This window comes from Aphelocoma coerulescens, chromosome 18, assembly GCF_041296385.1.
Source record: "Aphelocoma coerulescens isolate FSJ_1873_10779 chromosome 18, UR_Acoe_1.0, whole genome shotgun sequence".
In the NCBI taxonomy this organism is placed as follows: Eukaryota; Metazoa; Chordata; class Aves; order Passeriformes; family Corvidae; genus Aphelocoma; species Aphelocoma coerulescens.
In genome coordinates, this window is record NC_091031.1 from 9,450,436 (window position 1) to 9,477,189 (window position 26,754).

Here is a 26,754-nt window from a genome sequence, read left to right on the forward strand (position 1 = left end):
CTCCTGCCCAACTAGGGCCCCAGGCTTTACTTAATCCATGTGGGATTGCTGCGGGCGTTACCAGGAGCGAGGAGTGCTGCTCCAGCCTCTCCTTACCTTGTCTTTGTCCTGGCTGGCAGGAGGAACAGAGACTCTGGCCTTGGGGACGCACACATCCGCGGTAATGCTCCCTCCAGCCAGGCACTCTTCCTGCACATCACCGACAGAAAGGGACCAGGCTGGTGACTGAGGAGGCCGAGGCTGTCATTTGGAAGAAATAAACCAGTGTCGCCATGGGACAGAACTGTTCATCCTGCAGCCGGGCACTAGGCGGGCATATCCAGGGCACTCCCGAAGTCTGGGTGTCCCCGATTCACGTCGAACCCCTCGGAGCTGTAGGCAGCCCTGTGCGTGTCCTGCCGGAGCGGAGATGAAACTTCAACATCCCGGCAGCTCCAGCCAGCCGGCGTTTCCCTTTTCCCTGAGCCCCCCCAGCACACGCAGCCCTGCAGGCGGAGCCTGCTCATCACCACCCGGGGACACACCCGCAGGAATTCCTGCCCCCGCACCTGCGTGTGCCGGTCAGGCTTTAACTGCGAGAGGACTTGTTCTGATGGCTCTTTTCTTTAAGCTGCTGCATTGATTGCTTCAGGTCCTGGCATTTTACTGGCCGGAATTCCCACACTCACAGAGGACGTCAGTGCTGGTCCAGGAGGAACATCACAGACACTTGGTGGTATCTCACTGCAGGGAAGATGCTGATGGGAAACTGGGATGAAGCTGCACCGAAGAATTGTTATTACTGAGGAGGAGGAGTCACACAATCCCTTCACACATGAAAGACTTGGCCTGAGTGTTTCTTCCACGTTTCAGGTAACAATTTGGTAGACATATGTTGTATCAGAAGCCTTACATGACACCTAAACGCTGAGTTCACATTCCTGGTGTCTAATTCGGGCAAATTGTTCCTCAAATTCTTCTAAAGGAAGATAAAGCCAACCCTCCCCAGTTAAAGAAACATTTTCTGTTCTGAAGAATCTAAAGAAAGGATTTATTTTCCAGAAATATTCGATTTATTTATTTTTGAAATAGTGATCTTCAAGTTGTGTTTCTTTTACCACAGTGTCTGTGGCATTTTTCTCCTAGAACTTTCTCATAGAGTGGTATGAAATGTAAATTTTTTTTTACAGAAAAGTATTTAACCTACAAACAAATTCCCCAAAGTATTAAAAAACATACAAAAACATTTATCAAATTAATTACATATACTAATGAGAGAAAACCTTGTTGTGCATGTACATAATAATTATAGATCCATTTTTAGCTTAGTGAAATTTGTCCTTAAAAGTTACTGAGGGAACTTCACAAAGAATCCAAATGCACAATTGTAGCATTACAGAGTTTGTCACACTATTGGTAGAATTCAACAATGATAAATACATTGTTAAGTATATTTCATACATTTTATTGTATTGAACACATTTTACTTGTGTTTAATATATATTCATTGTGTTTAATGCATTTTAAGCACCTCTGCCTGAATATGTAGACCCATGATTCATTTTTATATTTTTAATCGTTTGCAGAAAAAGACAGGAATTTCTTTTATTTTTATTAGTAAGTAACTTTCCAGATTTCATAGAATTAAGAATTGAATCTAATGGTATTTATCCCCTATATAGTAACACACAAACTAGTGAAACCAATGGTGTTGTGCACATCAGAAACTAAAACACTGTACGAAAATCCAGCAGCAAAATGTCATGTCCTTTTGGTGGCATTGGATGTGTCATTTATCCCAAAGCAGCATTTCTGTGGTGAGCAAGCTCTAAAATAAGACTTCATGCTCTAATTTTTGTCAGTGCCATACGTACATGGAGTCTGCGCTGCCACTAAACAGGAATCGGCTCTGGAGGGCCACGGGGAGCTTGTGTGGAGCGGGGAACAGGGTCAGACCGGCCTCACACCGGGAACTGCCCCCCTCACACCGGGAACTGTCCCCCATAACATCGGGAACAGCATCCCCTCACAGCGGGAACTGTCCCCCATAACATCGGGAACAGCATCCCCTCACAGCGGGAACAGCTGCTCCTCACACCGGGAACAGCCTCCCCTTACACCGGGAACTGCCCCCCCGCCAGCCCTTACACCAGGAACAGCTCCTCATCACTGCAAGAGCGGTCTCCTCCGCCTCACACCGGGAGCAGGCCCCCATCCCGGCAGGAACAGCCGCTCCTCACACCGGGAACAGCCCCGTGGTACACCGGGAGCAGCCCCCATCCCGCCGGGAACAGCCCCCCATTACACCGGGAACACCTGTTCCCATAACAGTGGGAACAGCCCTCTGATACACCGGGAGCAGCCGCCCCTCACACCGGGAGCAACCATCTATCACTGCAGGAACAGTCCCCACCTCACACTGGCAACAGCCCTCTATCACTGCAGGAACAGTCCCCACCTCACACCGGGAGCAACAACCCCTCACACCGGGAGCAGCCCTCTATCACTGCAGGAGCAGCCCCCCCTCACACCGGGACAGCCTCCCCCTTCTCACACCGGGAGCAGCCGCCCCTCACACCGGGAGCAGCCCTCCATCACTGCAGGAACAGTCCCCACCTCACACCGGGAGCAGCCGCCCCTCACACCGGGAGCAGCCCTCCACCACTGCAGGAAATCCCCACCTCACACCGGGAACAGCCCTCTATCACTGCAGGGACAGTCCCCACCTCACACTGGCAGCAGCCGCCCCTCGCACCGGGACAGCCTCCTCCCCCTCACACCGGCAGCAGCCGCCCCTCGCACCGGGACAGCCTCCTCCCCCTCACACTGGCAGCAGCCGCCCCTCGCACCGGGACAGCCTCCTCCCCCTCACACCGGCAGCAGCCGCCCCTCGCACCGGGACAGCCTCCTCCCCCTCACACTGGCAGCAGCCGCCCCTCGCACCGGGACAGCCTCCTCCCCCTCACACAGGCAGCAGCCGCCCCTCGCACCGGCAGCAGCCGCCCCTCGCACCGGGACAGCCTCCTCCCCCGCAGGGCCGCCCGGCGGTCCCGTCCCGCAGCCCGGCCGGGCTCCCCCCTGCCCACGGCCCTGTCCCGCACCAGCAGGAATTCCCGCAGGGAATCGTGGGCTCCAGCCGGCCTTCCCGCCTGGCTCCTCGTCCTCCCCGCAACCAGCCCGGCCGATTAGCGGATTTAACCACATCTTTCTAGGCTGCACCTTTGGATTTCACACCGAACGCCCCCGACACAGCGCCTGTGGCCATTCCTAGGGCTGCCTTCAGCTTCCCTCTGGTGGGTTGGCCTGAAACGGTCCTTCCGCAGGCGAGCCCGGAGCTTTACAGCGGCTCCAAACTACAAATACCAGCAGCTCCAGCACCGCTGAGAGGCCCCAGGACCCACCTCTCCTAGAATAAATCTCTCCAGCTTATTCTAGCAAATATTTATAAAGAATTTTATTTTTCATGTATAGCTATAAAAGCCCACGGCAAGCAAAGCATTTTGAAACGTTCTCTCTGGCTGAGCTATTTTTTCAGCTGCTTTTTAAATTTTTTTCTGTGGTGGGTGGCCCTTCCTACCTCATCGCAGAGTGACAGTGACAGAAGGACCCAGACCTTTAATCCTGTTTCGCAGCAGGTTTAACAGAGGAGCAGCTGCAGCAGCCTGGAAATGACCATGGAGAAAATCCTGAAGGCAGAGCTGAACACCAACGTTCTGAAGGCACTGGGGAGCTCTGGGGGAGGATGCATCAGCCAAGGCCAAACGTATGAGACAGACAGCGGACGGGTATTTGTGAAAATCAACCACAAACCTCAGGTCAATGCCAGCAGATCTTATGATTGCATAGAGATGGCTTTTTATTTTAAAAGCAGCTAATTGTTGATAATACGTAATGATTCCAGTTCTCAGTATTCTTTTTAAAGCTATTTTATATCCAGAATTAATGTAGCAGGTTTGGTTAGTGTGAAATGCAGTGTAATGCGATGTGATAGTCCTCAACAGCAGGAATGAGCTGTAATTCCTGTAAAAAGGAGGCCAAGCACAAAGCTGTTATTGTGGTACTTGGAGTTTGGAAAGGCCCAGAGCTGGCTTTGCATTCACTGCATTCCTTTTCATGTTCCAGTTGGGAGGATCAATAATGGGAGGGCACAAACAGGGGCCAGTGCTAAAACTCACGTATTATCTTTACAGCTACAGAAGTTCAAATGTCCCTGTTGCTTTTTGCGTGTCTAAAAGTAAAGCTCTTGCAGCTTCTTAAACCAAACTCGACTTTTCTATTACTAAATGAATACTCAATTGCTTTTTCTAACACCACAGTGTATCAGAAATTTGCTTTATCAATATCAAAATCATCCTAAACTGCTGCAAAGAACAGCACCTTTGCTTCAAAAATGCAGAGCAAATGCTGAATATTTGTGCCATCGTCTCTATCCAGTGGCCTGCGGGGAAAGAAGAACCAGTTTAAGGGCTCAATCTTACATCATTTAGCAGTGGCCACATTATCCTCAGAGGTGCTGTTGCATCCAGGTAGTTTGGTATCTTCATAAGCAGCTGGAAATCAGGGTGAAATGTGACATATCCTACAACTCTGGGATAAATTTAGGAAAAAAACAAAAGTTAGGGTTAAGGGCCTTAAGTTTTCCTATGTGGACTGAAGCCTTGCTGCAGCTCTCTCCTTTTATCAAGAGGAATTAACTCCTTGCCACTTTGTCAAAAGTCTGTTTTTTTTCCAAAGTACTCATTGTAGACATCCATAGTTTAGCCCAAGGATATTCCTATTCCTCGACAGGCTAGAAAAATGTTTGAAGGGGAAATGGCAAGTCTGGAAGCGATTCGGAAAACCAAGATTGTGAGAGTGCCTCAGCCCATCAAAGTGATTGACCTGCCTGGAGGAGGAGCCATGTTTGCCATGGAGTACCTAAAGATGAAGCACCTCAACAAGTATGTCCATCTCTTTTTACTATGTTTTATATCTTTGTTTTGTATCTTACAGTCAGCCAGGAAACTTCATGAGCAGAGTCACTTTATTCTCTCAGAGACAGAGCTGCTCTCTGTTGAGATCTGTGTTTCTCTGTGCACATATTAAAAAAAAAATCTATCTATCTATCTATCTATCTATCTATCTATCTATCTATCTATCTATCTATCTATCTATCTGTGTGTACACACTCCTTGTCCATATTTTGCTTCTCCTGCAGTACAAATGGATGTCACTACTCACTTGTGTGCTGGTCCACGTGTGCTGAGTTGCTGCTGAAGGGAATGTAATCACAGCTGAGTTGGCCCATTGTTCTCTCACGAGGTTTTTCATTGGGGTTTCTTTTCCCAGCCCAACAGGTTTCTTTAACCTTACAGGCTGCTTAGGTCTTTGAAACCTCTGCTTCTCTAAGCAGAATCTTCCAGTATGATTTACTTCATGATTAAGTTAAGATGACATGAATTTGCATTTCATCTGTCAGCCAAACTGAACATGGAATTCAGGAGTCATGTGTTCCTGAAATCAGACTTTCAGAGTTAACTGCTGTGTTCCAGGCCTCTATATGGGAATTAATGTCATGCCTATGGCTTTTCTGGCTGCTGGCTGTCCAACCCATCTGTTTTATTTGGGACAATAATGGCAATTCCACAGCGTCCACAAACAGTCTATTCTAATCCATCCCACTGTTCCTAGGAAGGATTTTCCAGTGTCTAACCTTAGTCCTTCTGGTTGCAATTTTAAATCCATCATTTCCCCCCCCCCCATTCTGGGCATGGAGAAGAAATTAGTTTCCATCCTTGAAACTCCTGTTAAGATACCTGTGGAATATTTAACTGGTTTTTAGTTGTCTGCCTTCAGCATTAGGCAGCCTCAATTAAATCCCTGCCTATGGCTTCTTTTCAGACTTACCCTTCCAACTGCTGTTCAGCTGATTTGGAAGGGTAAAGCCCAACAGTAGATACCATGTTCTGTTCTCTGCTGATAGTGGAGCTGATAAGGAGGAGCACACAATCCTCCTGCCCTTACTGCTCCTGTTTATGCCACCTTGTGTTCTCTTTACCTTTCTTGCAAGAGCATTTAGTGTGTTTATTGCATTATCTGTGTCTTCAGAGCTGTTATCAAGTCATTTGGTCCCTGTTAGGTGCTTGTGAAATTGATTAAGGTTCTATGTTTGCTGGAAATAGCCTTGGTCCTATTTAATTGAGGGTTTTTTCCCTATGATATTTGTTCACTTGCTTCAGTTTCATTTTGGTTTGTTTGATCCTACAGATACTCTTCAAAGCTGGGAGAGCAGATAGCAGAGCTTCATCTTTATAACCAGAAACTTGGAGAGAAGCTGAGGACTGAGGGAAGCAGAATTGGTAGAGTATTGATGTCATGTACTAAACCAAAAAGGAAACATTTCCTTTGGCTGTGGTGCAGCATTGCATTATCATTTTCATGATAATTAAAGTCAACACTAGGACAGTTTCATGGGCTATGTCCCTCTTGTCCCTATGCCACACTTCTCAAAATGGACCTTATACACACAGCAACTTGAACTACTATTGTGATTTTTAAACACATCATTTTAACCTTGGCAAAACAAAATTAATTTATTTTGAATTCTTCATTCCGTGTATACTTGGTTGTACAAAATGACGTGGATGCTGAAATTTAGTAAGAAATAGCACTAACACTTGGTTGTTAGAACTTCCAGCTCTCCTAAGTCAAACTGACAATTTGGACTCTTCTTCAGTGTCAGTGATACCTTTCAGCCTCATGTACTCTCTTAAAATGTTCTTGAGCTTATAGAAATCCTATTTTTTGCTTGCTGTTGGTTTAGATAATTAACTGATAACAGAATATTGTTCCTTAGTAAGTGCAGAATAAAGTTCCCCTTTAAAGATACTGGGGATGACATTTTTGAACTGAAATAAGTGGCAAAATATTAAAAAATTGCTGCGCCTCAAAGTGAATTAAAGCATAAATTTAAAAAAATCAGCTATATAAAGAATTTTTTTTTCTAGTTGTAACTATTAAATCTGAAGTACCAGTCTGTATCTGTGTCGTTCCCATGACTTCCAAGGTGGACTGGGTCTGACTCTTAGTGGTGGACAAATTTTAATCCATTTTTTTTTTGAGTGAAGGCCAAATTACTGGCAGGTCCCAAATAATCTATGAATCAAACCCAAGCCACATTTAATGGCAACGTGTCCAAGTGTCAGAACAGCAGATTGTGACTCTGTGTTTGGGCTCCTTTCCTAAATGTCCAACTCCTTTATCCAAAGCAAACTCACTGATTGTGACTGACTATGCCTCTATTTCCATTCACCATCTTCAAGTCCAAAAGAGTTCTTTCCAGCTTTTGAAAGGGTTGTGACCATGAAATAAGTGTAACTTATTGCTTAAAGTAACTTTTTCTGCCTATTGTTTGAAATTAGGTTCTGTCTTTGCAAACTTTACCATGCAAAGATCTCAAAGGCTCTAATATTTATTTTGTTCTGTAGGAAAAGGAGCCGGTCACTCCGAGTCCCAGTTTGTGGATCGGTTTGGATTCCACACAGCCACTTGCTGTGGTTATATCCCACAGGTATGGTCAGTTCCACAGGTGTGAAAGCCAACAGGAACTTGTACAGGTCTGTAAACTCCTCATACACAAACTTGCTCCATTTGTCTTCAGCTTTCTGAGCACAGCTTTGCTTTCCCTGTTCCATCCTGCCTTGACTGGGCAGAGATCACAAAATCTATCCAATGGATGTGCCCTGGAGCTGTGCCTGTGGCCAGCAGACGTGGTGGATTGAGTGAGAATTTGGAATGATGTGGTGGTTCTCTAGCTTGGTGATACTTAAAAAAATCAGTGTCCCTTTGGATGTGTTGGTTTTATTAACCCCTACTATATGGATCTCTCCACTGCTTTTGGAGAGCCTCATCATGCAACATGTCTCATGAGACACTGGAAGGGGCTCTTTCAGGCTCTGCATGTGTCAGGATTTCATTCTATGACTTAACTGAATGAACCTCCAGTATCTCAAAACTCTTTGCTAAGTACAACTTTTCACCAAATTAGAAGCGTGTTACCCAGTAAAAATGAATAAATACTTCTGCATTTCCAGAAAGATTTGAAACATGATATTGAACAACTGAAATGGTCTCACCAGAAACTCTCCCTCTAAAATACATTAAGAAAATAGGAACGAATGAAAATAGCCAGAAACTCAACTTATATTAAAGAGAGCCCCACCTAAGTGTGGTGGAGAGCAGCACTCCCAAAGCAAAACATCTGATGTCTCTGTGCATTGGTCACACTGACAGTGTCCAGGCCATTGTGTCAGCATTGAATGTTTTAACTGGATCTCTGTTATTAACACTGGCTGCACATATGTTAAAATTGTGTGTTACAAACTCATGTTGTATTTTCCAGGTGAATGAGTGGCAGAGTGACTGGCCATCCTTCTTTATCCGTCACCGACTCCAGGCTCAGCTGGATTTGATTGAAAAAGATTATGGAGACAGAGAAGCCAGAGAACTCTGGTCACAGCTCAAAGTATGAACCATGTCTTAAATTTATTTTCTAGAATTTCAGAAAATGTGTATCAGTGGGATTGTAAAGGTGTTTTATAAGGGATTTACCTAGCTTGGAATGAAGAGCAGGGTCTGGATGAGCTTCACAGTGGGTCCAGAAACACTGTCAGCTGAACAGAATTCCTGCTGCTCTTTCAATTTTTATATATAGTGGAAAAAAAAACCATAATTGGTCATTAACATTTTTTCTGATAATAATAATAAGGTAAATCCCAAGAGCTTGGTCTTATGAAGTGGGGGAAATTCTGCTGCCTGGACAGATTTGTATTTTGCCTGGTCTAGTCTTACAGCTGAGGCTGGTTCAGGCCATGTTCCATGCAGCACTCATGGAACACCAGGGATGTGTTCCTCTCTTCTATTCATTGGTCCAGATGCTTACTGCAGTCCTTTTTACCATTGAAACTTCTTAGTTTAAATGAAATTATTTTATATTTCTCGTGACAGCCAGCAGTATCCATGTCTAGAAACAATGTATCAGTACTAGGTGTTGATAATAGACTGTGAATTAAATGCTTTGCTAAGCTCTGTCAAGAACAACCCAGAACATTTATCGCTGGCTTGTTCTTGTTGCCATCAACGTCCAAAGCACTCCATGGGGGCTGAACACAGGCAGCATTTGGCCAGCTCAGGCTCTAACATGCTACAGTACTTTTATTTAATATTTTCTTCAAAACATTTTAATTGTTACATGTCTGTTTATGCTTTTTCAGCCAAAGATTCCTGAAATGTTCTGTGATGTAGAAATTGTTCCCGCTCTCCTGCACGGGGACCTGTGGGCAGGGAATGTGGCTGAGGACGACTCCGGGCCGATTATATTTGACCCTGCCTCCTTCTATGGCCATTCCGAATTTGAACTGGCCATTGCTGGAATGTTTGGGGGGTTCAGCAGCTCTTTTTTCTCTGCCTATCACAGCATAATACCCAAAGCTCCAGGATTTGAGAAACGAAACAAGTTGTATCAGCTCTTTAATTACATAAACCACTGGAACCATTTTGGGACAGGGTACAGGGGCTCTACCCTAAACATGATGAGGAAACTTCTGAAGTAACCAGGTACATTAGAGAAATTCTGACATAGTCCCTTAGAAATGAGCAGCCCCTGCTCATCCCAAGTACCACAAACTCAGAATTGATGGTAAAACACCTGATATGGAGAAGGCTTAGTGCACTTTTGAGCCTCACTAATTAAGAGCAATTGTGTAATCTTTAACTTGGGCACTAGTTTCCCAGCACAGATTCCTCCCCTGCTGAAGGAAAGGGCTGCACTGTTTGTCAAGGCTCCACTGGCTTGGAAAAGCAGCACGACAGTCAGCCTGACCTTGCTCTTTCACTTCATAGCTGCTGTGTTCCCAGTTGTTCCACAGCAGCATCTTCCCACTCCTGCTGCTGCTCCATCAGCAGTTTGTTATGGAGAGCTGCAACAGTGGGACAGTGGTGCTGGAAGGAGTAACAAGTTCTTACATCTGCCCTTGTTTGTTCTGGTTTAGTTTTCTGTGTGTTCCCAGCCCTTTTCCCATGAATATTTCCATAGTCTTCTGTTTCCCTTTCCTGTCCTTTTGCATGTCAAATGTCCTAATCCAAAATTGCGGTCAGATTCTATGAATCTGAAAACATTCTCTTTTTAATTTAATGAGTAGACAAGGCCCTTTGGCTGCACTTGGCAAACATACATAATTAATAATATTTCTAATATTTATTTAAATTTAATGTAATTTACTCACATTTGTTTTTCTCTTGCTATAAGAACTGAAATTCCAGTGCTATTTTCTGAAAGGATGTCTAGTTCCTTGGTAATTAACTGTACAGTCAGAAGTAGGTTGTTACCACTCAGAGTTGATAGTAACATTTCATAGTTTTAGTGTGATATTTCAGTATGTTGTACTACAGTAGTAACATATTTAAATAACTTTGTAAAAAGACAGCAAAACGTGGGAGGGAGGCTCCGTGGTTGGGTGAGAGGAAGCACCTGTGGCTGCTGGGTTGGCTGGTGCTTGATGTATTTTCAGTTTTAGAAAATGAGTGCAGTGGGCAAAGCTGGTCTGTTGTGCCACCGCTGGGTTATGGAAGGAACAGCGTCAAATCTGATGGATTTGTAAGGGGTTTTATTGTCCCTTACTGCTTTATTTTTACAGAAAACATAGGCAGTGGGAATCTGGGGAGAAAACTGTTCAGCAAAGATACTGGTGTACAATCTGAGCTAGAGTACATTAGTGACTCTGTGGGGTTTTAAAGGAAGAGAGTGGTGAGGAGAGTAGAAGTAAGTGCAGTCCCACAAATATGAATTCGAAGATTTGGGTAAGAATGACCTGAATATTTAGGCTTCAGACTGTTGGCATGACTAACACTAAAATATTATATTCAAAAGTGCTCTAATATGCTTAGACTTTTTTCAACTTTAAATGGTTGTGCTATAAAGATTTAATAAAGTTTAAAATTTGATCTTATAATTGGTTTAAAACAATGTGCTTTGTTCTCTATAAATATGATACGAATAATGAAAAATTTTTTACTTCCTTTGAATCAGGGGAATCTGTCATCGTTGGTTATAAAACTTAATAGAACTATAAGGGTGGAAAAGTGGAACAGTAGAGTAAGGATACAGTTGGAATTGTAGCTGATGGCTGGAAGATCTAGGTCTGAGGAAAGAGCAAAGTGTGTGTGCACTGGTGTTTCTGGATGTGAACAAACCGACCTGTATCACACTGGGAAGTATTTGTGAACTCAAACTTCTTCTCAAATAAAACACTTGCCTTGCAGAAACCAGCCATTCGGTGTACATGTGTTTTGTGATTGTGGTTTGATTTCATGAACTTCAGCCTGAAGATAAAATATTTGGGTGTGGGTGGAGCTGCTGGATAGCAGTAAAGAGCAACTACCTTTTCTGACATCCTGGCCAGGCTGAAGTACCTCCTTGAATTTCCTGTGTAATCAGTGGAGCTGTAGTTGTAGCTTTCAGGCTTCAAATGTTTCCAGAATTGTATGAGGTTTAGATAATGTGTTATGATACTAACCATGTAATACAGTGTTTTGGTGTGGGTGGGGTAAGGCATGGAGGTCATGGATAGCAGCATCATCCAGCTGTCTCCCCCACCCCTTGTGCAACCGAGGTTGTCCCTGTCCTGGTCCTTTTCCCTGAGCTCCCCGTGCCCAGGTCCCCATCCCTGTTCCCTTCCCTAGGTGGTTCCCATCTCTGTCTTCAGCCAGTGCTTGGGTGCCCATGCCCGTGTCCCCATCCTTGTCCCATGTCCAGGACCCCATAATTGGGTATCCCTAGGATGGGTGACCCCAGCGTGGATGTCCCCATCTCCAGACTGGGTGTCCCCATCCCTGTTGCCGGTGGGTATCCCCAGGGCGGGTGTCCTCATCCCCCGTGGATGTCCCTGTCCCCGGTGAATGTCCCCATCCCCAGCAGGTGTCCCCAGGGCGGGTGCTCCCATCCCCGGTGAGTATCCCCAAGCTGGATGTCCCCATTCCCGGTGTGTGTCCCCAGAGTCTCAGCTCCCCGTCACCCCGCGGAGGGGCCGGGCCCGCGCTCGGAGGCGGCGCCGCCGCCGCCTTTGGTCCCTCCTGGCGGCCCGTAGCAGGGCGGGAGCTGTGGCGGCGCGGGGCGGGCCCGTGGCGGCTCCGGGCGCCTGTGCCGGGTGCTCGCTTGGTCGCTTGTCCCGGGTGCTCTCTTGTCCCGGGTGCTCGCTTGGTCGCTTGTCCCGGGTGGTCGCATCGCGCCGGGCCGGCCGGGGGCGAGGGCGGCGGCTCCGGGAGCCCCGTGGTGCGGGCCGGCGGCGGAGGCCGGTAGGGCCGGGCGGGGCTGCGGGAGGGGCTGCGGGAGGGGCGCGGTGGGCGCATGGCGGGGCCGGGCGGGGGGTGACGGGCGGTGGCACTGCCCCTTCTCTCTGTCACTGCCCCTTCTCTCTGTCATTGCCCCTTCTCTCTGTTACTGCCAGCGCCGGGCCCGCCGGGATGGACGGAGTGGGGCCGGAGCCGGAGGAGGGCGAGGAGCGGGAGCCCGGTGCCGTCAGCGAGAAGAACATCCTGGACAGCTTCACGGAGAGCAGGGAAGTCGCGGAGCTCATCGGGAACCTAAGGGGCGTCTTCGAGGAGCTGGTGACAAGGGAAATGGCCGTGGAACGGTTCATAGGTAAGCACGGCATCCAAAGGGAGTGGTCCTGCTATTGCTTGATGGAAAAATTTTATTCTGCATTATGCATTTTGTTATTGTTGATTACCAAAAAGGGACCAAACCGCTGATTTTTGGGTCAGTGACGATGCTGGAGCTTTATCAACAGGTAGTTCAGATTTAGATCTTTGCTCATTTTGTTTTCCATATAGATATTCCTTTATTACCTGGTAACTACTGTAAATGAAAACCTAGGTCTTAGATTCCAGAAGTCTGAATTCTGACTCATGTTGGGCCTCCAGTTTCCTATTCAAATTCAGGCCTTAATTTAGTTAAAAGTTTGTATGTCAGTCAAATAAAGTAGTTTTTTTTACCTAATTACTCACTGAAACACATCCATTTTCTGCTTTAAAGTGCCAGTTTCCTATTTTTACTCCTTTGTTTCATGGGAAATGTGAAGAGTGGCTGAATCCATACAGATCATGTTTGTTTTTTTAAGTGGAGTTAACTTGCATTTGACTTTTGTGCCACCTAATGAAAGCTGCTCCTAGGCCTCAGCTGAATCTGGAAAGGCCATAGTGAGGTGCATGTAGTGGTCTCCTGGTTTCAAGGCACATCTGTGTGTTGGGTCAGTGTTCTGATGAGGTGATTTTCAACACTTAATTCAGTGCTGCATGTATTTACAAACTGAATTTAGCAGACTGTCATTGTGCAAGTATTTTTGTAAAGGATGGTGAAATTGCAAAACTCACAGTCAAAATACTGATCTGGCAGCTCTGTTTTTGACAACGAGAAATGAGGCAGGCAAACAATAAAGCAGAAATCCCCAAAATTTGGAGATCTGACCCTGCAGAAGTTCCTCAGTAGCACTACAGTGGTTGTCTGAACTGACTGCTCCATCTGAGGAGGCCTGTGATGGACATGTAGCTGCTCAGACAGAAGTACCAGCAACACTCACATTGGTGAGGTTGTTCAGCATCACAGAGGAAATGTCAGATTTCAGTGGGGTAGGAAAAGCCATTGCTGGAAAAACCTCGGTGTCTGAGAGGTGGCATCTCCCTGAGTCAATCACCTTGCTGTGCCTCTCTGTCTGTCACATCAGGGTGGTGTTTCTGTGCATTTAAATTGTATTTATGAGCTTTCTGCCTGCATGTCGTTGCCCAGTAAATACAGGCTCAATATGCTTAAAACAGAGGCACTGTGCATGTGGTTCAGTATTGGGTTATCATATTTAGTGTGCTCAGGTGTCATTGATCCTTCTTGGACAAAATGTCCCAAATCTGGCAAGATGCTCAATGTGTGGGTTAGAACACTGGAACTTGGGGCATACCTTTTGTCTGGGAACAGAGAATGCAGTAATCCCCCATTCCAGAGGATTTTAACGAAGGTTTCCAAAGCATTCAGAAAAACTCGTGATGCTCATTTTTTGTTGAACCATTAGAAAGAGAGGTTTGGGAAACAGTTTAATCTGTAACTACAGTTTTGTAGGAAAATATAGGAAGATCTTTTTTGGGATAAGAGTTTTAGAGGAACTGGTTTAGGTTCATTCTTTTCAGTTTTTATATTTGGGGTTTTATTTTATCTTTGCCAGGCTGTGACCTGGGAAAAGAATTTGCTCTTCAGTTCCACTTCTGCTGGAAAGCTGTGGCTTTGGGTGGTGGTGGAATTTGTGTTCACTAGTTCTGCTGCCTGTAGGCAGCTTAAGGCATCGTTAATTAAGGTGGGAAATTAGTGATGCTTAGGAGTTCAAGTTTCCCTCTCGATGGCATTCTGGTGTCCCAGTGGAATTGCACAGGGATACTGTTGGACCATCTGGTGTCTTGAAAGTGGTTGTGCAGTGTCATCCACTGGTCAACTGCAGCACTGTTGGAGTTCAGTCATGTCTTAAATGTAAGTGTTGATGTGTCAAGCAGAGAAAAAGGACAGAGAGCAAAGTTGTTTGTGAGAGAAACAAATACAGGAAAAGGGGAGCTTAAGGAGGTTTTAGTTTTCTAATTCAAAAGCTATTTTCTGACCAAATATCTAAAATGGGCCAGGCAATCTCCAGTGCAACACTGGGTCACTTAATGATCTCCTTGGGAATCCAGCTTTCATTTCTGTAGCTGCTTTTTGTTAATTCTGTGTGTAAATTACAAAGCTTTTGTGTCTAAAAGCTCTGGCAAGTTGTTCTTATTTTTTTTCAATATTCAATTTCAATTTGTCCTTTCTTGTGTCAGCATCAAAAGGAAGAGACTGTGTTACTGGCAGCAAAACACAGTAAGGGATGTGAACAGTTTTGAGGAGCACAGTGGCAAGAGCTGCAGTTTGTATTTGTTGAGGTTAAAATTTGTTAAGGATCCTTTGTTCTTTGCTGAATAATTCCCTGTATTCTATTTCAAAATAAGAAACTAGCTCTGAGGATTGTGAGGAGCACCCTCATTGCAAAGTGGTACTGTGAGAGGTTTGTCCAAGGAAATTGGAGAGACTCCTGGGAGTGGGTTGATGATTTAGGGTAGGTCAATGAGTGCTCTTTGAGGGGGACAGACTGTGCTTGTACTGTTACTTAGAATTACAGACTGCTCTGGGTTGGAAGGGACCTTAAAGATCATCTCATTCCACCCTCCCTGCCACGAGCAGGGACACCTTCCACTAGACCAGGTTGTTCCAAGCTCCATCCACTCTATGGTTTTCTGACTTTCTGACCTTACTTATAGGTAGTGGCAGTTCAGGGATGCAGAAATCTTAAGCTAAAACTGTTCAGAATCTGAGGGTATCTCACAGTTAAGGCTCTGTAAGAGCCTTTGAGTAGTTTATTACAGATATCTTTTCATTTTCAGGTATAATGGACAAGTATCAGGAGCAGCCTCACCTTTTGGACCGCCACTTAGGTAGGAATGTCATCCTTAAATAATTTCTGTGTATATACTTAAAAATCTGTTACTCTGGAAGATCTGTGTTTGCATTACAAGATTGCTGTGGCTGATAGTATTTCCATTATATTATTGCTGTTTCCCTCTCTTCTATCAGAAGTACAAGAAACTGTGTGAGCTGCATGTAGTCTCACTGTTTTCCCTCTCCTTTCATTAGAGGGGATGATGAATTCTTTGTTGGATATAGTACGGGACAGTGCATCTCCTCCCCCACTAGTTCACCTGGCTTTTAAATTTCTCTACATCATTACAAAGGTAAAAAAATCCTAAATTTAATGTTCTGTAACTGAAATTTGTAACTTACCAATGTTTTCTTGGTTATTTTCAAAAATATTAAAATAAATGTCTGATGCAATTAAATATTTTAAACTGTACTGTGAAAGATTAGTTCTCTTGTTTCTCATTTTCACGATAGCTTATGTTATTTAATGATCCAGATTAGTAAAAGTCAAGGTCTGAATGCAAAAGTAATTGCAGACATGGAGATATTGAGTGCTAAAACATGAGTTATAATGTTGAAAAGTAAAGTATGATGAACAGTTAGATGGATTGTGGAATTTACATTTGAGCACAAGAAAATATTTTTGATGTGTAAGGGCTGAGCCCTGGAATAGGTGGCTCAGAGGGGTGGTGGGGTCTCTTCCCTGGGATACTGGGTACCCCATGGATGTGGTGCTGGGCTGACCCTGCTTTACCAGGAGGGTTGGACTAGACAATCTCCAGAGGTCCCTTGTTTTAAAGTTACAGAATTATCATTTCATGAATTTTTAGTAAGTTTGTAAAAACACAAACATCACAAGGTATTTAAGACCTTAATTTGCATCCTTACTCTCCTTATGACATGAGTATCCTAATCAAGAAGTTCCTCCAAGGATCTTTCCTTTCCCCTCAGTACAGGCTGGTGCTGGCTGGGTGACTGAATTCTGAAACTTTCTGCTTTAGGTGAGAGGGTACAAACGTTTCCTCCCCCTGTTCCCTCATGAAGTCCGGGACCTGCAGCCTGTTTTGGATATGCTTGCAAAGCAGAACCCAAGAGACCCCGAGGTGAGAACTTGCTGTACTTTTTGTTTAACTTTTATGTCTTCAGTGGAAAAAGCTGAAGGAAAACATTGGGGAAAAAAGTATATAAAGCAGTGACAGACCCTGTCTGGTGTTAACACCTGCATTTGGTGTGAAAACCATCGTGTTGTCACAGGTGAAATGCCCTCCCCAAGGAGAGGTCTTGGTTTTCTTTCATGGGATTTGTTCCAAGGATTTGGAAGCAGTGTCAGTGGAGGTGCAAATAGAACCTGTAACCACTCATGTAAGGGAACAAACAAATTGATTGTAACAAGAGTAGGAAGAAGGGCAGTGAAAGGCATTGAACCTCTAAAAGGAGTAACTGAGAAATCATTGGGTCTGACTCCAGGATACTGCAGTTTATATTCTGATATTTTTAAATAAGGAGAAAGAACTCCAGAGAGCTTCTTAAGATAGATGAATTTTAAGAGAGATCATTATCTATTGTAAGTAACAAAAATCATGGATTTGAAGACAATAATTGTATTACTGCTCTGAATTAAAGCTTTTTTTTTAACAAACATCAATTCTGATGCTTTGCTGCTGTAGGTGTACAGCTTTAAAGCTTGAAAAACTTCCTTCTTTTGTCTGAAGTTGTTTCAGTAAATCCATGAAAGCGGTACATAAGAAATGAAGAGGAAAAACATACTTCTGTTATATTTGTGAATGGAGGCACAGATAGGCCGAGGGAAGGGAAAAACAGGAAAATGGGAAGGAAAGAAACATGCCTAGATTTCTGATTGGGGGGGAAAGTCCATTCATTTTGTTACAGTGTTGCTGTTTGGGATCCCTTGTAGTTCTGTCTCTGGAGTTTCAGGACACTCACCTTGGGAGTTTCCTCTTGATCCACTTAAAAAATTCCTTGGAGCCAGCGGGTCATTTGTGCTCTTGGCACTTTGTTGGAATATGTTGCAGGAAATGGAGTAAAAAGCCTTGGTTTTACCATTCCTTTGCAGACTTGGGAAACTCGCTACATGCTCTTACTGTGGCTGTCCATGATATGCCTGATTCCTTTTGACCTGGCTCGTTTTGATGGAAACCTCGTTTCCATGGAAGGGCAGGCTCGGCAGCCAACGATGGATCGCATCCTGGAAATAGCCAAGGTAAGGAAAACACATCCTGTAATGCTTTCAGACCTGGGATATTTGGCTTAATCTTTCAGCATGTGATAAATAATAATATATTCTCTATAGTCTTCAGTGATATTCTTTTCTGCATATTATTTAAGCCCATGTTTTTGTGTCTAATCTGTAAAGAATTTTTTCATACTTCTGGATCTTCGGTCTGTTCTTTGCTGCTTTAGAGTCAAGTGAGACTGGGACTTGTTTCCCCTGATGTAATAAGCTATTTTATCTGAGGTGAACCCCTGCCTTTGAATATGTTAGAGGCTTTCAACATTTGAAAGTGCCAGAGAGCTTCTTCTGAAAGCTGAATCTGAGGATTTCTACAGGAAATCAGCATTTGATCAGAGCGAGCAACTTTGGAAGCTGGGACTGTGTGAAGATTTTTCAACAAATACGTAAAGTTTCAGTGGGTGTCAGCCCAGGTGGCTGACTTGTCATGCCTTTGAGATAAAAATAAACCACCCCTATCCCCACAGGTACCCCAACAGCTCAGGCTTTTGACACGTGCAGCACTGAGGGGCTTGTTGCTTACAGGGCAATGTGTCTGTGAGTTAAGGCTTCAGTAAACAAACCTTCAGTAACAAACCTGCTTTGAAAGGCACACGAAGGGAGATTCTGCCTCAGATACAGTTTGTTAAATGGGAAAATTAACTTTTTACTATCTTAAACTCAGTTTGTAATATAATAATGACATCATGTGTGTTATCATCATAATATTTGTCTTTGTGAGTATTCAGTAGTGTATTGTGTACACCGTTGTTACACAGTTGGTATTCTATCTCCATGTATGAATTCTTTACAGTCAGTTTTCTTTTCCCTTTAGTGTTACCTGGTTGTCAGTGACAAGGCTCGGGATGCAGCTGCTGTGCTGGTGTCCAAGTAAGTCTCTTTTGTGCATCTTGACAGAGAGGAAGGGGCTGGCTCCCCTTCCTGCTGCTGTTTCTTAATCTGACAGGACACTGTTGGGAGGGCTGGAAGTTGCCAGGCATCTGTGGGATATTACTGTTGCTTGAATTCGATCCAGTAGTGTTTTTTGGGAATAGTTTCCTTGGCACATGAAAATAAATTACAGAGCCCATAAGCAGGGATAGGACACACATATCTCTTGTTTCAGTATCTATTCCAGTCCACCTTCCTGCACATTCTAGTGGAAGAGGCCTTTAGTCGGCTCACGTTGTGACTGATGGGGGTTTTCTTTTCTTTTCTTTTCCTTTTTAAAGCAGCAAAAGCCCCGACTCTGCACTGCAGCCTGTGCTCACCAGGGGGCGCTGCCCGCGCAGCTTCGGCGCTGTCGCTGGAGGGACAGCGGCTCCCGAGGGACAGAGGGACATGGGGACAGAGGGACATGGGGACAGAGGGTCACAGGGACATGGGGACAGAGGGACATGGGGACAGAGGGTCACGGGGATGGGGGCTGAGGGACAAGGGGACATGGGGACAGAGGGACACGGGGATGGGGACAGAGGGACACGGGGACATGGGGACAGAAGGACATGGGGACAGAGGGTCACGGGGACATGGGGACAGAGGGACACGGGGATGGGGACAAGGGGACATGGGGACAGAGGGACACGGGGACATGGGGACAGAAGGACATGGGGACAGAGGGTCACGGGGACATGGGGATAGAGGGACACGGGGATGGGGGCTGAGGGACAAGGGGACATAGGGACAGAGGGACAAGGGGATGGGGACAGAGGGACATGGGGACAGAGGGACAAGGGGATGGGGACAGAGGGACACGGGGATGGGGACAGAGGGACAAGGGGACATGGGGACAGAAGGACACGGGGATGGGGGCTGAGGGACAAGGGGACATGGGGACAGAGGGACAGGGGGACATGGGGACAGAGGGACAAGGGGATGGGGGCTGAGGGACAAGGGGACATGGGGACAGAGGGACAAGGGGATGGGGGCTCAGGGACAAGGGGATGGGGACTGAGGGACACGGGGACATGGGGACAGAAGGACATGGGGATGGGGACAGAGGGACAAGGGGGTGGGGACAGAGGGACACGGGGATGGGGACAGAGGGACACGGGGACATGGGGACAGAGGGACAAGGGGATGGGGACAGAGGGACACGGGGACATGGGGACAGAGGGACAAGGGGATGGGGACAGAGGGACAAGGGGATGGGGGCTGAGGGACAAGGGGATGGGGGCTCAGGGGCAAGGGGACATGGGGACAGAGGGACACGGGGATGGGGACAGAGGGACAAGGGGATGGGGGCTCAGGGGCAAGGGGACATGGGGACAGAGGGACACGGGGATGGGGACAGAGGGACAAGGGGATGGAGGCTGAGGGACAAGGGGATGGGGACGGAGGGACAAGGGGATGGGGGCTGAGGGACAAGGGGATGGGGGCTCAGGGGCAAGGGGACATGGGGACAGAGGGACAAGGGGATGGGGACAAAGGGACAAGGAGATGGGGACTGAGGGACATGGGAACATCGGCACCAGGGGCCTGGGAACATGGGTTTCAGGGTTTCAGGGGGATTTCACCAGTGCCCTGCACCCTGACACTGGATCCTATGCAGGCACCTTGTTAGTTGTCTTCTGTTCTCTTCACGTCTGTTTATTGGCTGAATTAATTTTAATTAGGAGTATATGTTCAGAACAAATATGGTGATAGAATACACTAAGCTAGTTCTAGTATCAGGTGTGCAAGGCTATAATGGTACTGTATAGTGGACTTATAATTATTTAGTTTATATGAAAACACCATTTTCAAAATAGTCTGGTGATTAAAACACCAGAAATTAGAAGGCTGGCTCCAAGGCCTTTGCCTGTTTTCACATCCCCAAAGCCAGTTCTGAGCAGAGTCATTCTGAGATGAGGTCTCTGTGCCATGTTCCTGGAGCTGGACTGTTACTTGGGTGGGCAGGAGCACAACGGTCCTGGGACAGATGGAGAGATAAGATACAGAAGTCTGACTCTGTGGAAAGCTCTGGGAAAGTCCCTGGGGAGGAAGAGAAAGTTTGGGTCCTGGTTCATGCTCCAAGGAGTTTATGAATTTCAAGTGAAGTTTAGAAACATCAGGATTCAAGATTTCCTGTTTTCCACAGTAAGATGGTTCTCATAGGGCAGAGAAGCTGGAGTATATTTCATGAATTCTCCTTTCTGCCTGCTCAGTGAGTGGTTGCAGTAGGAGGAGATGAGGCTGATCTTTATCCTGCTCATAGTGTGGAGGTTAGGGCACTCCTCTGGGAAAGAAAGATTTAAACTCCTTGGGGCTGAGGAAGGGTCTAGGAACCAGCTCAGCCACTTCACAGGTCACTTCTCTCACGTGCACCCTTGGGCCAAAGGCGGCTTCATCCTTCAACCCAAAACAACCCTCCTGCAACTCCCCCCAAGTCCTCATTGTTCTGCTGCTGAGCACCACAGGGACTGGCTGGGAAGCCAATCCATCCCATCAGCTCACTGTTGGCCTGTTCTCTGTATTTAATATATTTAATACTCCATCAGTCAGCTCTCGGTGCTGTTCCCCTGTTATCTGTAGGTGTAGGAAGGAACCAAGTCCTGGCTCTGGGGCACATCCTCTTTGAGTTCCATGAGTTCTGCTGGATGGGCTTCCCCATGTGCCTTGTTTCCACTGGGTGTGTTAAAAACAAGTGTAGTCTGAATCTCTGCTGGAACAGGACCCTGGTTTGTAGGTGCCAAGGCACTGAAGTGATGCCCTGACTGCAGTGTGGCTGGTTAGGGAAGGGCTGAGAATAGTTTTATGGTAGTTTAGCCATGAAAAGCCTCTTTTCCCTTTTCTAAGATGTCTAAAAACACATCTCTTGACCCATTTAGTGTGCTAAATAACAGGTGCTTGACCTTTTCAAATATCTGAACCCCCAAATCTAGCTCTGCTGGTTACTTGTTCTGGGCCTGGCTTCTGACAGACAGTGCAAAAGGGACCCAGTGCTGATTTCCACTGATTTTCAGATTTGTGGAGTGGCTGTTCTTGGTAAGAGAGGTCAAGAATCCTATTTGTTTCAGCTTTTCCCTAATTCTGATGGAAATAATTTTTTAAAAGCTTTGGAAGTTTTGTTGCTTTACAATTACGATAAGAAATTTCTAGAACCCAAGTTTTTAGCTGGGTTTGAAATGAAAGCAAAGTTCCAGGTCAGAGCCTTGCTCAGAAACAATGGGCTAAACATGGACTAAAAAATGTGCTAAACATAGGATGGTTTGGAGTGTTCCCACCCTCAGTGATTTGGGGAAATACACATTGAAGAATCGTTTCCAGGAACTACAACCAGTTCGGATGGGAGGAAAAATTGTTTTTCATTGGGTGTCACAAAGTCAATGGCCGGCAGTGTTTTCTTTTTTTTCTGTGACAGGTTTATTGTCCGCCCTGATGTCAGGCAAAGCAGGATGGCAGATTTCCTGGACTGGGTGCTCTCCATGTTATCCAAATCCTCATCACAGACCATGGAGGGCACTGTCATTCTGAACGGCATGCTCCAGGCCCTGGTAAATACTGGTTTTCCCTTAAAAGATAGAGAGTTGGGTTTATGGCCATACTATACTGCTGCAGGAGGCCTTTGATAGTAAATGCACAGAGGGTTCCTGGCAATAAAGAAAGGAGAATTTCCTCCACAGCAGTTTAGACAGTATAACTTCCCATGCATGTATATTTTCTTTAAGTATTTTTGTCATCTCCAAATGAAAGCGAAGTTGCCAGTATAGATACTCATAAATAACTCTGAAAATAGCAGTCATTTCAGTAAGTTTGGGTTTCTTTGCTAATCTGAATGAATTTTTTGTTTAATGCCCTTTCCTTGTGAGTTGATAATGGTGTATGACTCAAAAGAGCTGAATTCATAGTTTGGGTTTTAAAATGTACATACTACGCATGGGAAAAAAATCTGCAGTACCTGAACCTCTTTTCCAGGACACTGCTCCTGTTGTACATCCTAAGGAGGTCTATTTATAAAAGCTTTGTTGTAGTTTTACACCCTTAAAAGTGTGTTTTGAAATCCTGGGGTACGGTTCTGCACCAATTTTGATGTCCAAATGTATTTGGGTGGAATGGAGGCATTTGTGTGGGTGGAGGAGTTGTTGTTCCTTCTTGGTTTGGTTGTTGACCGAGGCAGTGCAGGCGAAGGCAGATCACGAGCCCTTGTGCAGTCTTTGCAGTTGCACAGGTTTGAGGATTTGCTGGTGTTTGTACAAGTTTAGATAATTTGCATAAAATTGCTACTCTTTTTAACCACTCACTAAGAGGACTTGTGTGCAGTGTGGTACTAAACATCAAAGCAAAGGTCTGGAGCAAGTGTGCAGGCTGTGGGTTTTTTTTGGTTGTTTCTTTTTCTTCTCGAGCTCTCCCAAATCAGAAGACAGAAGAAATTATCTATATTTAGAATAACTGAGGACCTGCTGCTCAAGCAGGAGGAAGCGTTATTTGTGTGCATTGCAGCGTTTCAAAAGACAGAATGAGGTTTCATCATTTTATTGTCAGATCTGGAAAGGGAGACTGACTGTTTGCCATTCCCGGGGCATGATGAGACCTGCAGGATGTATAATGCATTAGTGTTTTGTCATAATTCCTTTGAGTTTGGCTTTGGCTCCATCCACCTGTTCATTAGTGCGCACTAAGCGAAACAGGTGAATACTCAACAAGTAGAATCGAAACCAGAATGTGATACAATAGACCTGGGAGCAGAGCTGCTGCCTTGCTTTTGTGTGATTTCCCCCCCCCCCCCCCCCTCTTCACAGCTCATAACTCCTGTTCCAGTTGGTAGATGAGCAGACTTGTAAAGCTTTTTCTTGCATTTAGTCTTCCATTTCTCCTTTCAGTCACTACAGTGAATTGTATCGTTAGGGAGTAAAGGTTTTCAGAATGGAATGTGTGCAGGTATGTGTGCATGTACATGCTTAAGGGGAGCAGGAAATACTTATTTCAAGAGGTAAATGTTATAATATTATATTTATATAATTATATGTAGTCTTAATATTTTAATATTAAGAATCTCGTATCACACTTATAGCAACATTATGCTGTTAAACCAAAAATATCAGCTGAAAGTAAGTGTTTAAAATAAGTAAACACTTCCCTTAAACGTGCAAGATTCTAACTTTATATAATATATTATATTTATTCTATAAATAAATATATTTGAACATAGCAGGTGATCACTGAATGTGTAAAGCAGAGCACATCCTTGTGAGGGACAACTAAAAGTTGTGTCAACAAGCTTCAGAATTCTTTGCCCTTGGACTCCTCCAGCACTTTGTTACTTTAAGAGTCAAACTGCAGCTGCTTGGCCATGTCTCTGAATGAGAAGGAGAAAAAAGACCATTTTTCAGTTTCTGGTCAATGCAGCAAAGTGGGTTTTGGGATTGTGACAGGTTTTGGGAATGATGTAACCCACCAGAGTGGGGATAAAAACTCTCTCCACATCGGAGCACAGTGGCACTGCCCTGAACAGGGTGGGTTTTGGTTGGGCCATGATTTTGTGCCACTAATGGTCTGCATTTACTGAACGGCTCCGAGCGAGGTTGGCACGGAAAAATTGCTCAGAAAAGACACGAAACTCCTGCATTTCAATGAACTGAAACTGCAAGTCAGGGACGCAGTGAGTAGTTGGCCGTGGCTGCACTTTGATCTGCCTCTTCGTGGCCGTGAGCCTGGGTGATCAGGTGTGTGCTGCTGTTTCATCTCACTCAGCGTTCTGTGCAGAACGAGTCCGGCTGTTCCGCGGCTCCTGTCGGAACACGCACCCAGCGTTGCATATTGTAATTCCACTGGGGCCTTTGGCTTTCTGTTCCCTTCCACCTGTCATCAGTAACTCACCATTTCCCAACTGGGGGGCACCAGCAGCCACCTCTGCTGACACTATTTCAAATTTGCTGTTTCAAACTGCCCTCCTCTGTTGAAACCTATGTTGCAGTATGGAATTTAATTCTCTTTCGTGCTCCTATTCTTTGGCCTTTGAAGGACTGAAAATGTTGGATTATTAAGAAATTGCTACTTTTTTATAACATTTGTTTACTTGAAGGAGACTTCTAACCTGTTTCAAGAATCTGCATTTTAAATTCTCTTGGTCTGGAGGTTTGCTTTTAAACCTGCCATTATATCAAACAGCTTTTTAGTTATCGCTGCAGGGCGCAGCACTCCCAGTTCTTGCGTGACAGAGATGTCATCACGTTGAGGTAGCCTTGGGCATTGAAACTTATTAAACCTTATTTGTTTTATAAGTGATTCAGTATACAAGTGTGAGTAATAATTAAAAAAAATAAAACGCCCTACACAGTGATCTGATGAAATTTCAGAGTCTTAAGAACGAGGCATTTCCCTGAGCTGTCTCTAATGCAAAGGTTATTTAGCAATAGCTACATGCTTATGTAAATTTGGCTCCAGGGAAGAAAGAACTCTCTAACTCCATTCTTTCAGACCCAGAGGCACAAAAATAGACTATTTCCAAATAGAATGTTTCCCAAGTCTCTGTATTTTTGGCATTCTCAAAGAATTGGCTGTATTAGGATTGTCTATTGGCGTTATTTTTTTTAAGAAGGGGTTGTTGCTTAGTGGTTTGGTGATAAGGGTGTAGGAAAAGCAGTGTTGGTCAGAGGTACAGACGTTCTTGTGTCTGCAGGTACCAAGGGCACTGATTCCTTTCTGCTCATGCCATTTCTCTCCTGAGTGTCACAGAGTATTGGTTCTAATGTGGCCTTGTCTGATACTGCTGAGTTTTTCTTCTTCTCACCAGAAGTTTTGTGGTTCATTCAAGGTTCAGAAGTTCTGTTATCATAAAGCTGTTGCTTTTTCTTGTTAGGGTGTAGTACTATCTCAAGCTGCTAATTTTTTTTTCCTTCTGAGTATTTCAAATCTGTGGGTTTCGGTAATCTCAAGATGGAAAGGAGATACTCTGTCAGCTCTCCATGTGTTAGTCTAAATGTTTCAGATGTTCAGCTGATAAATAACTGGGATCACATGAAAGCTGCCATCACTGTGTTGGTGTCTGTCAGCATACGTGTCATGTTGATGCTCAACGCCCAAACACGTGTGGCCCTCAGCAGGAGTGCTGCTTGTGTGGACACACACTGAGAGCAAGGCCTTTAACTAACCCATTTTACCTACCATCAGCTGCACGAAGAATGCATTAAATATTCCCTGCTTCCAAGTGAACTTAGGTTCTGCCAGCATGTTCTCCCTTCCTGCAGCTGGCTGGCAGGCAAGAATGGCTGATGGCATTCCCGGGGTGTTGTGTGGCTACCAGGGGGTGCTCCAGAGCAGTGCAAGGGATCATTTCCTGCTCTTCCCAGCGAGGCTGGAATTATCCTCCCAGTCCTCCACTTGGTTACAACCAGAGGGTAGATCCAGACTTGTGTCTCCTGCTCGGCAGGAAGATCCACTCACTCCCCAGCAGGCAGGCCACCCCTCATGGTGATTTGTGTAGCTTGGGGAACAAGTCCTGGAGATGATCCCGACTGATAGATCTCCTGCAGGTCGGGCCCAAAGTGGGTTACGCAGACAATTGGCAGGTGTGGTGTCTCTGCTGGGATTATTAAGAAACTGGGCTTTGTTTGCCTTGCCCTGTGCTGTTTCTAAAGCAGAACCAGACTTGACAGTCGTCATTGCTTGCACACCACTGATTTTCTCTAATTTGTAGGTGGCTTAATTATTTATAAGAGAGGGAGTCACATACTTTTCAACAGTTCAGCAGGTTGGGTAGGTTGGTGTGTGCTTTGTGTCCTGGTTAAGTGAGGAGCCCGTGGCGTAACTGCGACTGCTGGGATGCTCTGGCAGGCAGGCTCCTCGTGCTCAGCACTGCGAGCTGCTGACACCAGAATGCTGTGCAGGTGGCAAACCAAGCTTATTAATTACTTTGTTTGTATCAGATTTTTGGAAATGGTACGCCTTGGATATTTTTCTTCCTTCAAGGCAGGAAGTTTAAGCTGGGTACTGTAATGCTGATTTGCCCTTTTTGCTGCTGGTTTTTTTTTTCATGTTTGTCATTCATGCATCATGAACATTTCTTTTTGTAAGCTGCAGGTTTACAGTATTTTTCTGAAGGAGTAACTTTGCTGTACAT

General features: G+C 45.3%; 2 protein-coding genes across 4 annotated transcripts in view; both read left to right on the forward strand.

Moving 5' to 3' along the window:
• Positions 1–764: 764 nt before the first annotated feature.
• Positions 765–11,283, forward strand: FN3K (fructosamine 3 kinase). Of its 3 annotated transcripts, none has more exons than XM_069032255.1 (7): positions 765–852; positions 3,615–3,794; positions 4,768–4,919; positions 6,226–6,317; positions 7,446–7,528; positions 8,360–8,482; positions 9,231–11,283. In XM_069032255.1, exons 2-7 carry the CDS (start codon positions 3,648–3,650, stop codon positions 9,567–9,569), a joined length of 936 nt encoding a protein of 311 aa, XP_068888356.1. In that variant the 5' UTR covers positions 765–852; positions 3,615–3,647; the 3' UTR covers positions 9,570–11,283. The 3 variants fall into 3 exon arrangements, with proteins under 3 accessions (XP_068888356.1, XP_068888355.1, XP_068888354.1); XM_069032254.1 differs by lacking the exon at positions 765–852 and adding an exon at positions 2,667–3,272 and having other exon boundaries at positions 3,612–3,794; XM_069032253.1 differs by lacking the exon at positions 765–852 and adding an exon at positions 2,668–3,272.
• Positions 11,284–12,136: 853 nt separating this feature from the next.
• The window catches only part of TBCD (tubulin folding cofactor D), a 115,207-nt gene continuing 100,589 nt past the window's right edge, over positions 12,137–26,754 (forward strand). Inside the window, exons 1-8 of the mRNA XM_069032803.1 lie at positions 12,137–12,309; positions 12,462–12,655; positions 15,451–15,501; positions 15,701–15,798; positions 16,486–16,587; positions 17,559–17,705; positions 18,550–18,605; positions 22,057–22,189. Coding sequence (XP_068888904.1) covers positions 12,478–12,655; positions 15,451–15,501; positions 15,701–15,798; positions 16,486–16,587; positions 17,559–17,705; positions 18,550–18,605; positions 22,057–22,189 — 765 coding nt within the window. The 5' untranslated portion in view covers positions 12,137–12,309; positions 12,462–12,477. The remainder of the gene's footprint in view (positions 12,310–12,461; positions 12,656–15,450; positions 15,502–15,700; positions 15,799–16,485; positions 16,588–17,558; positions 17,706–18,549; positions 18,606–22,056; positions 22,190–26,754) is intronic.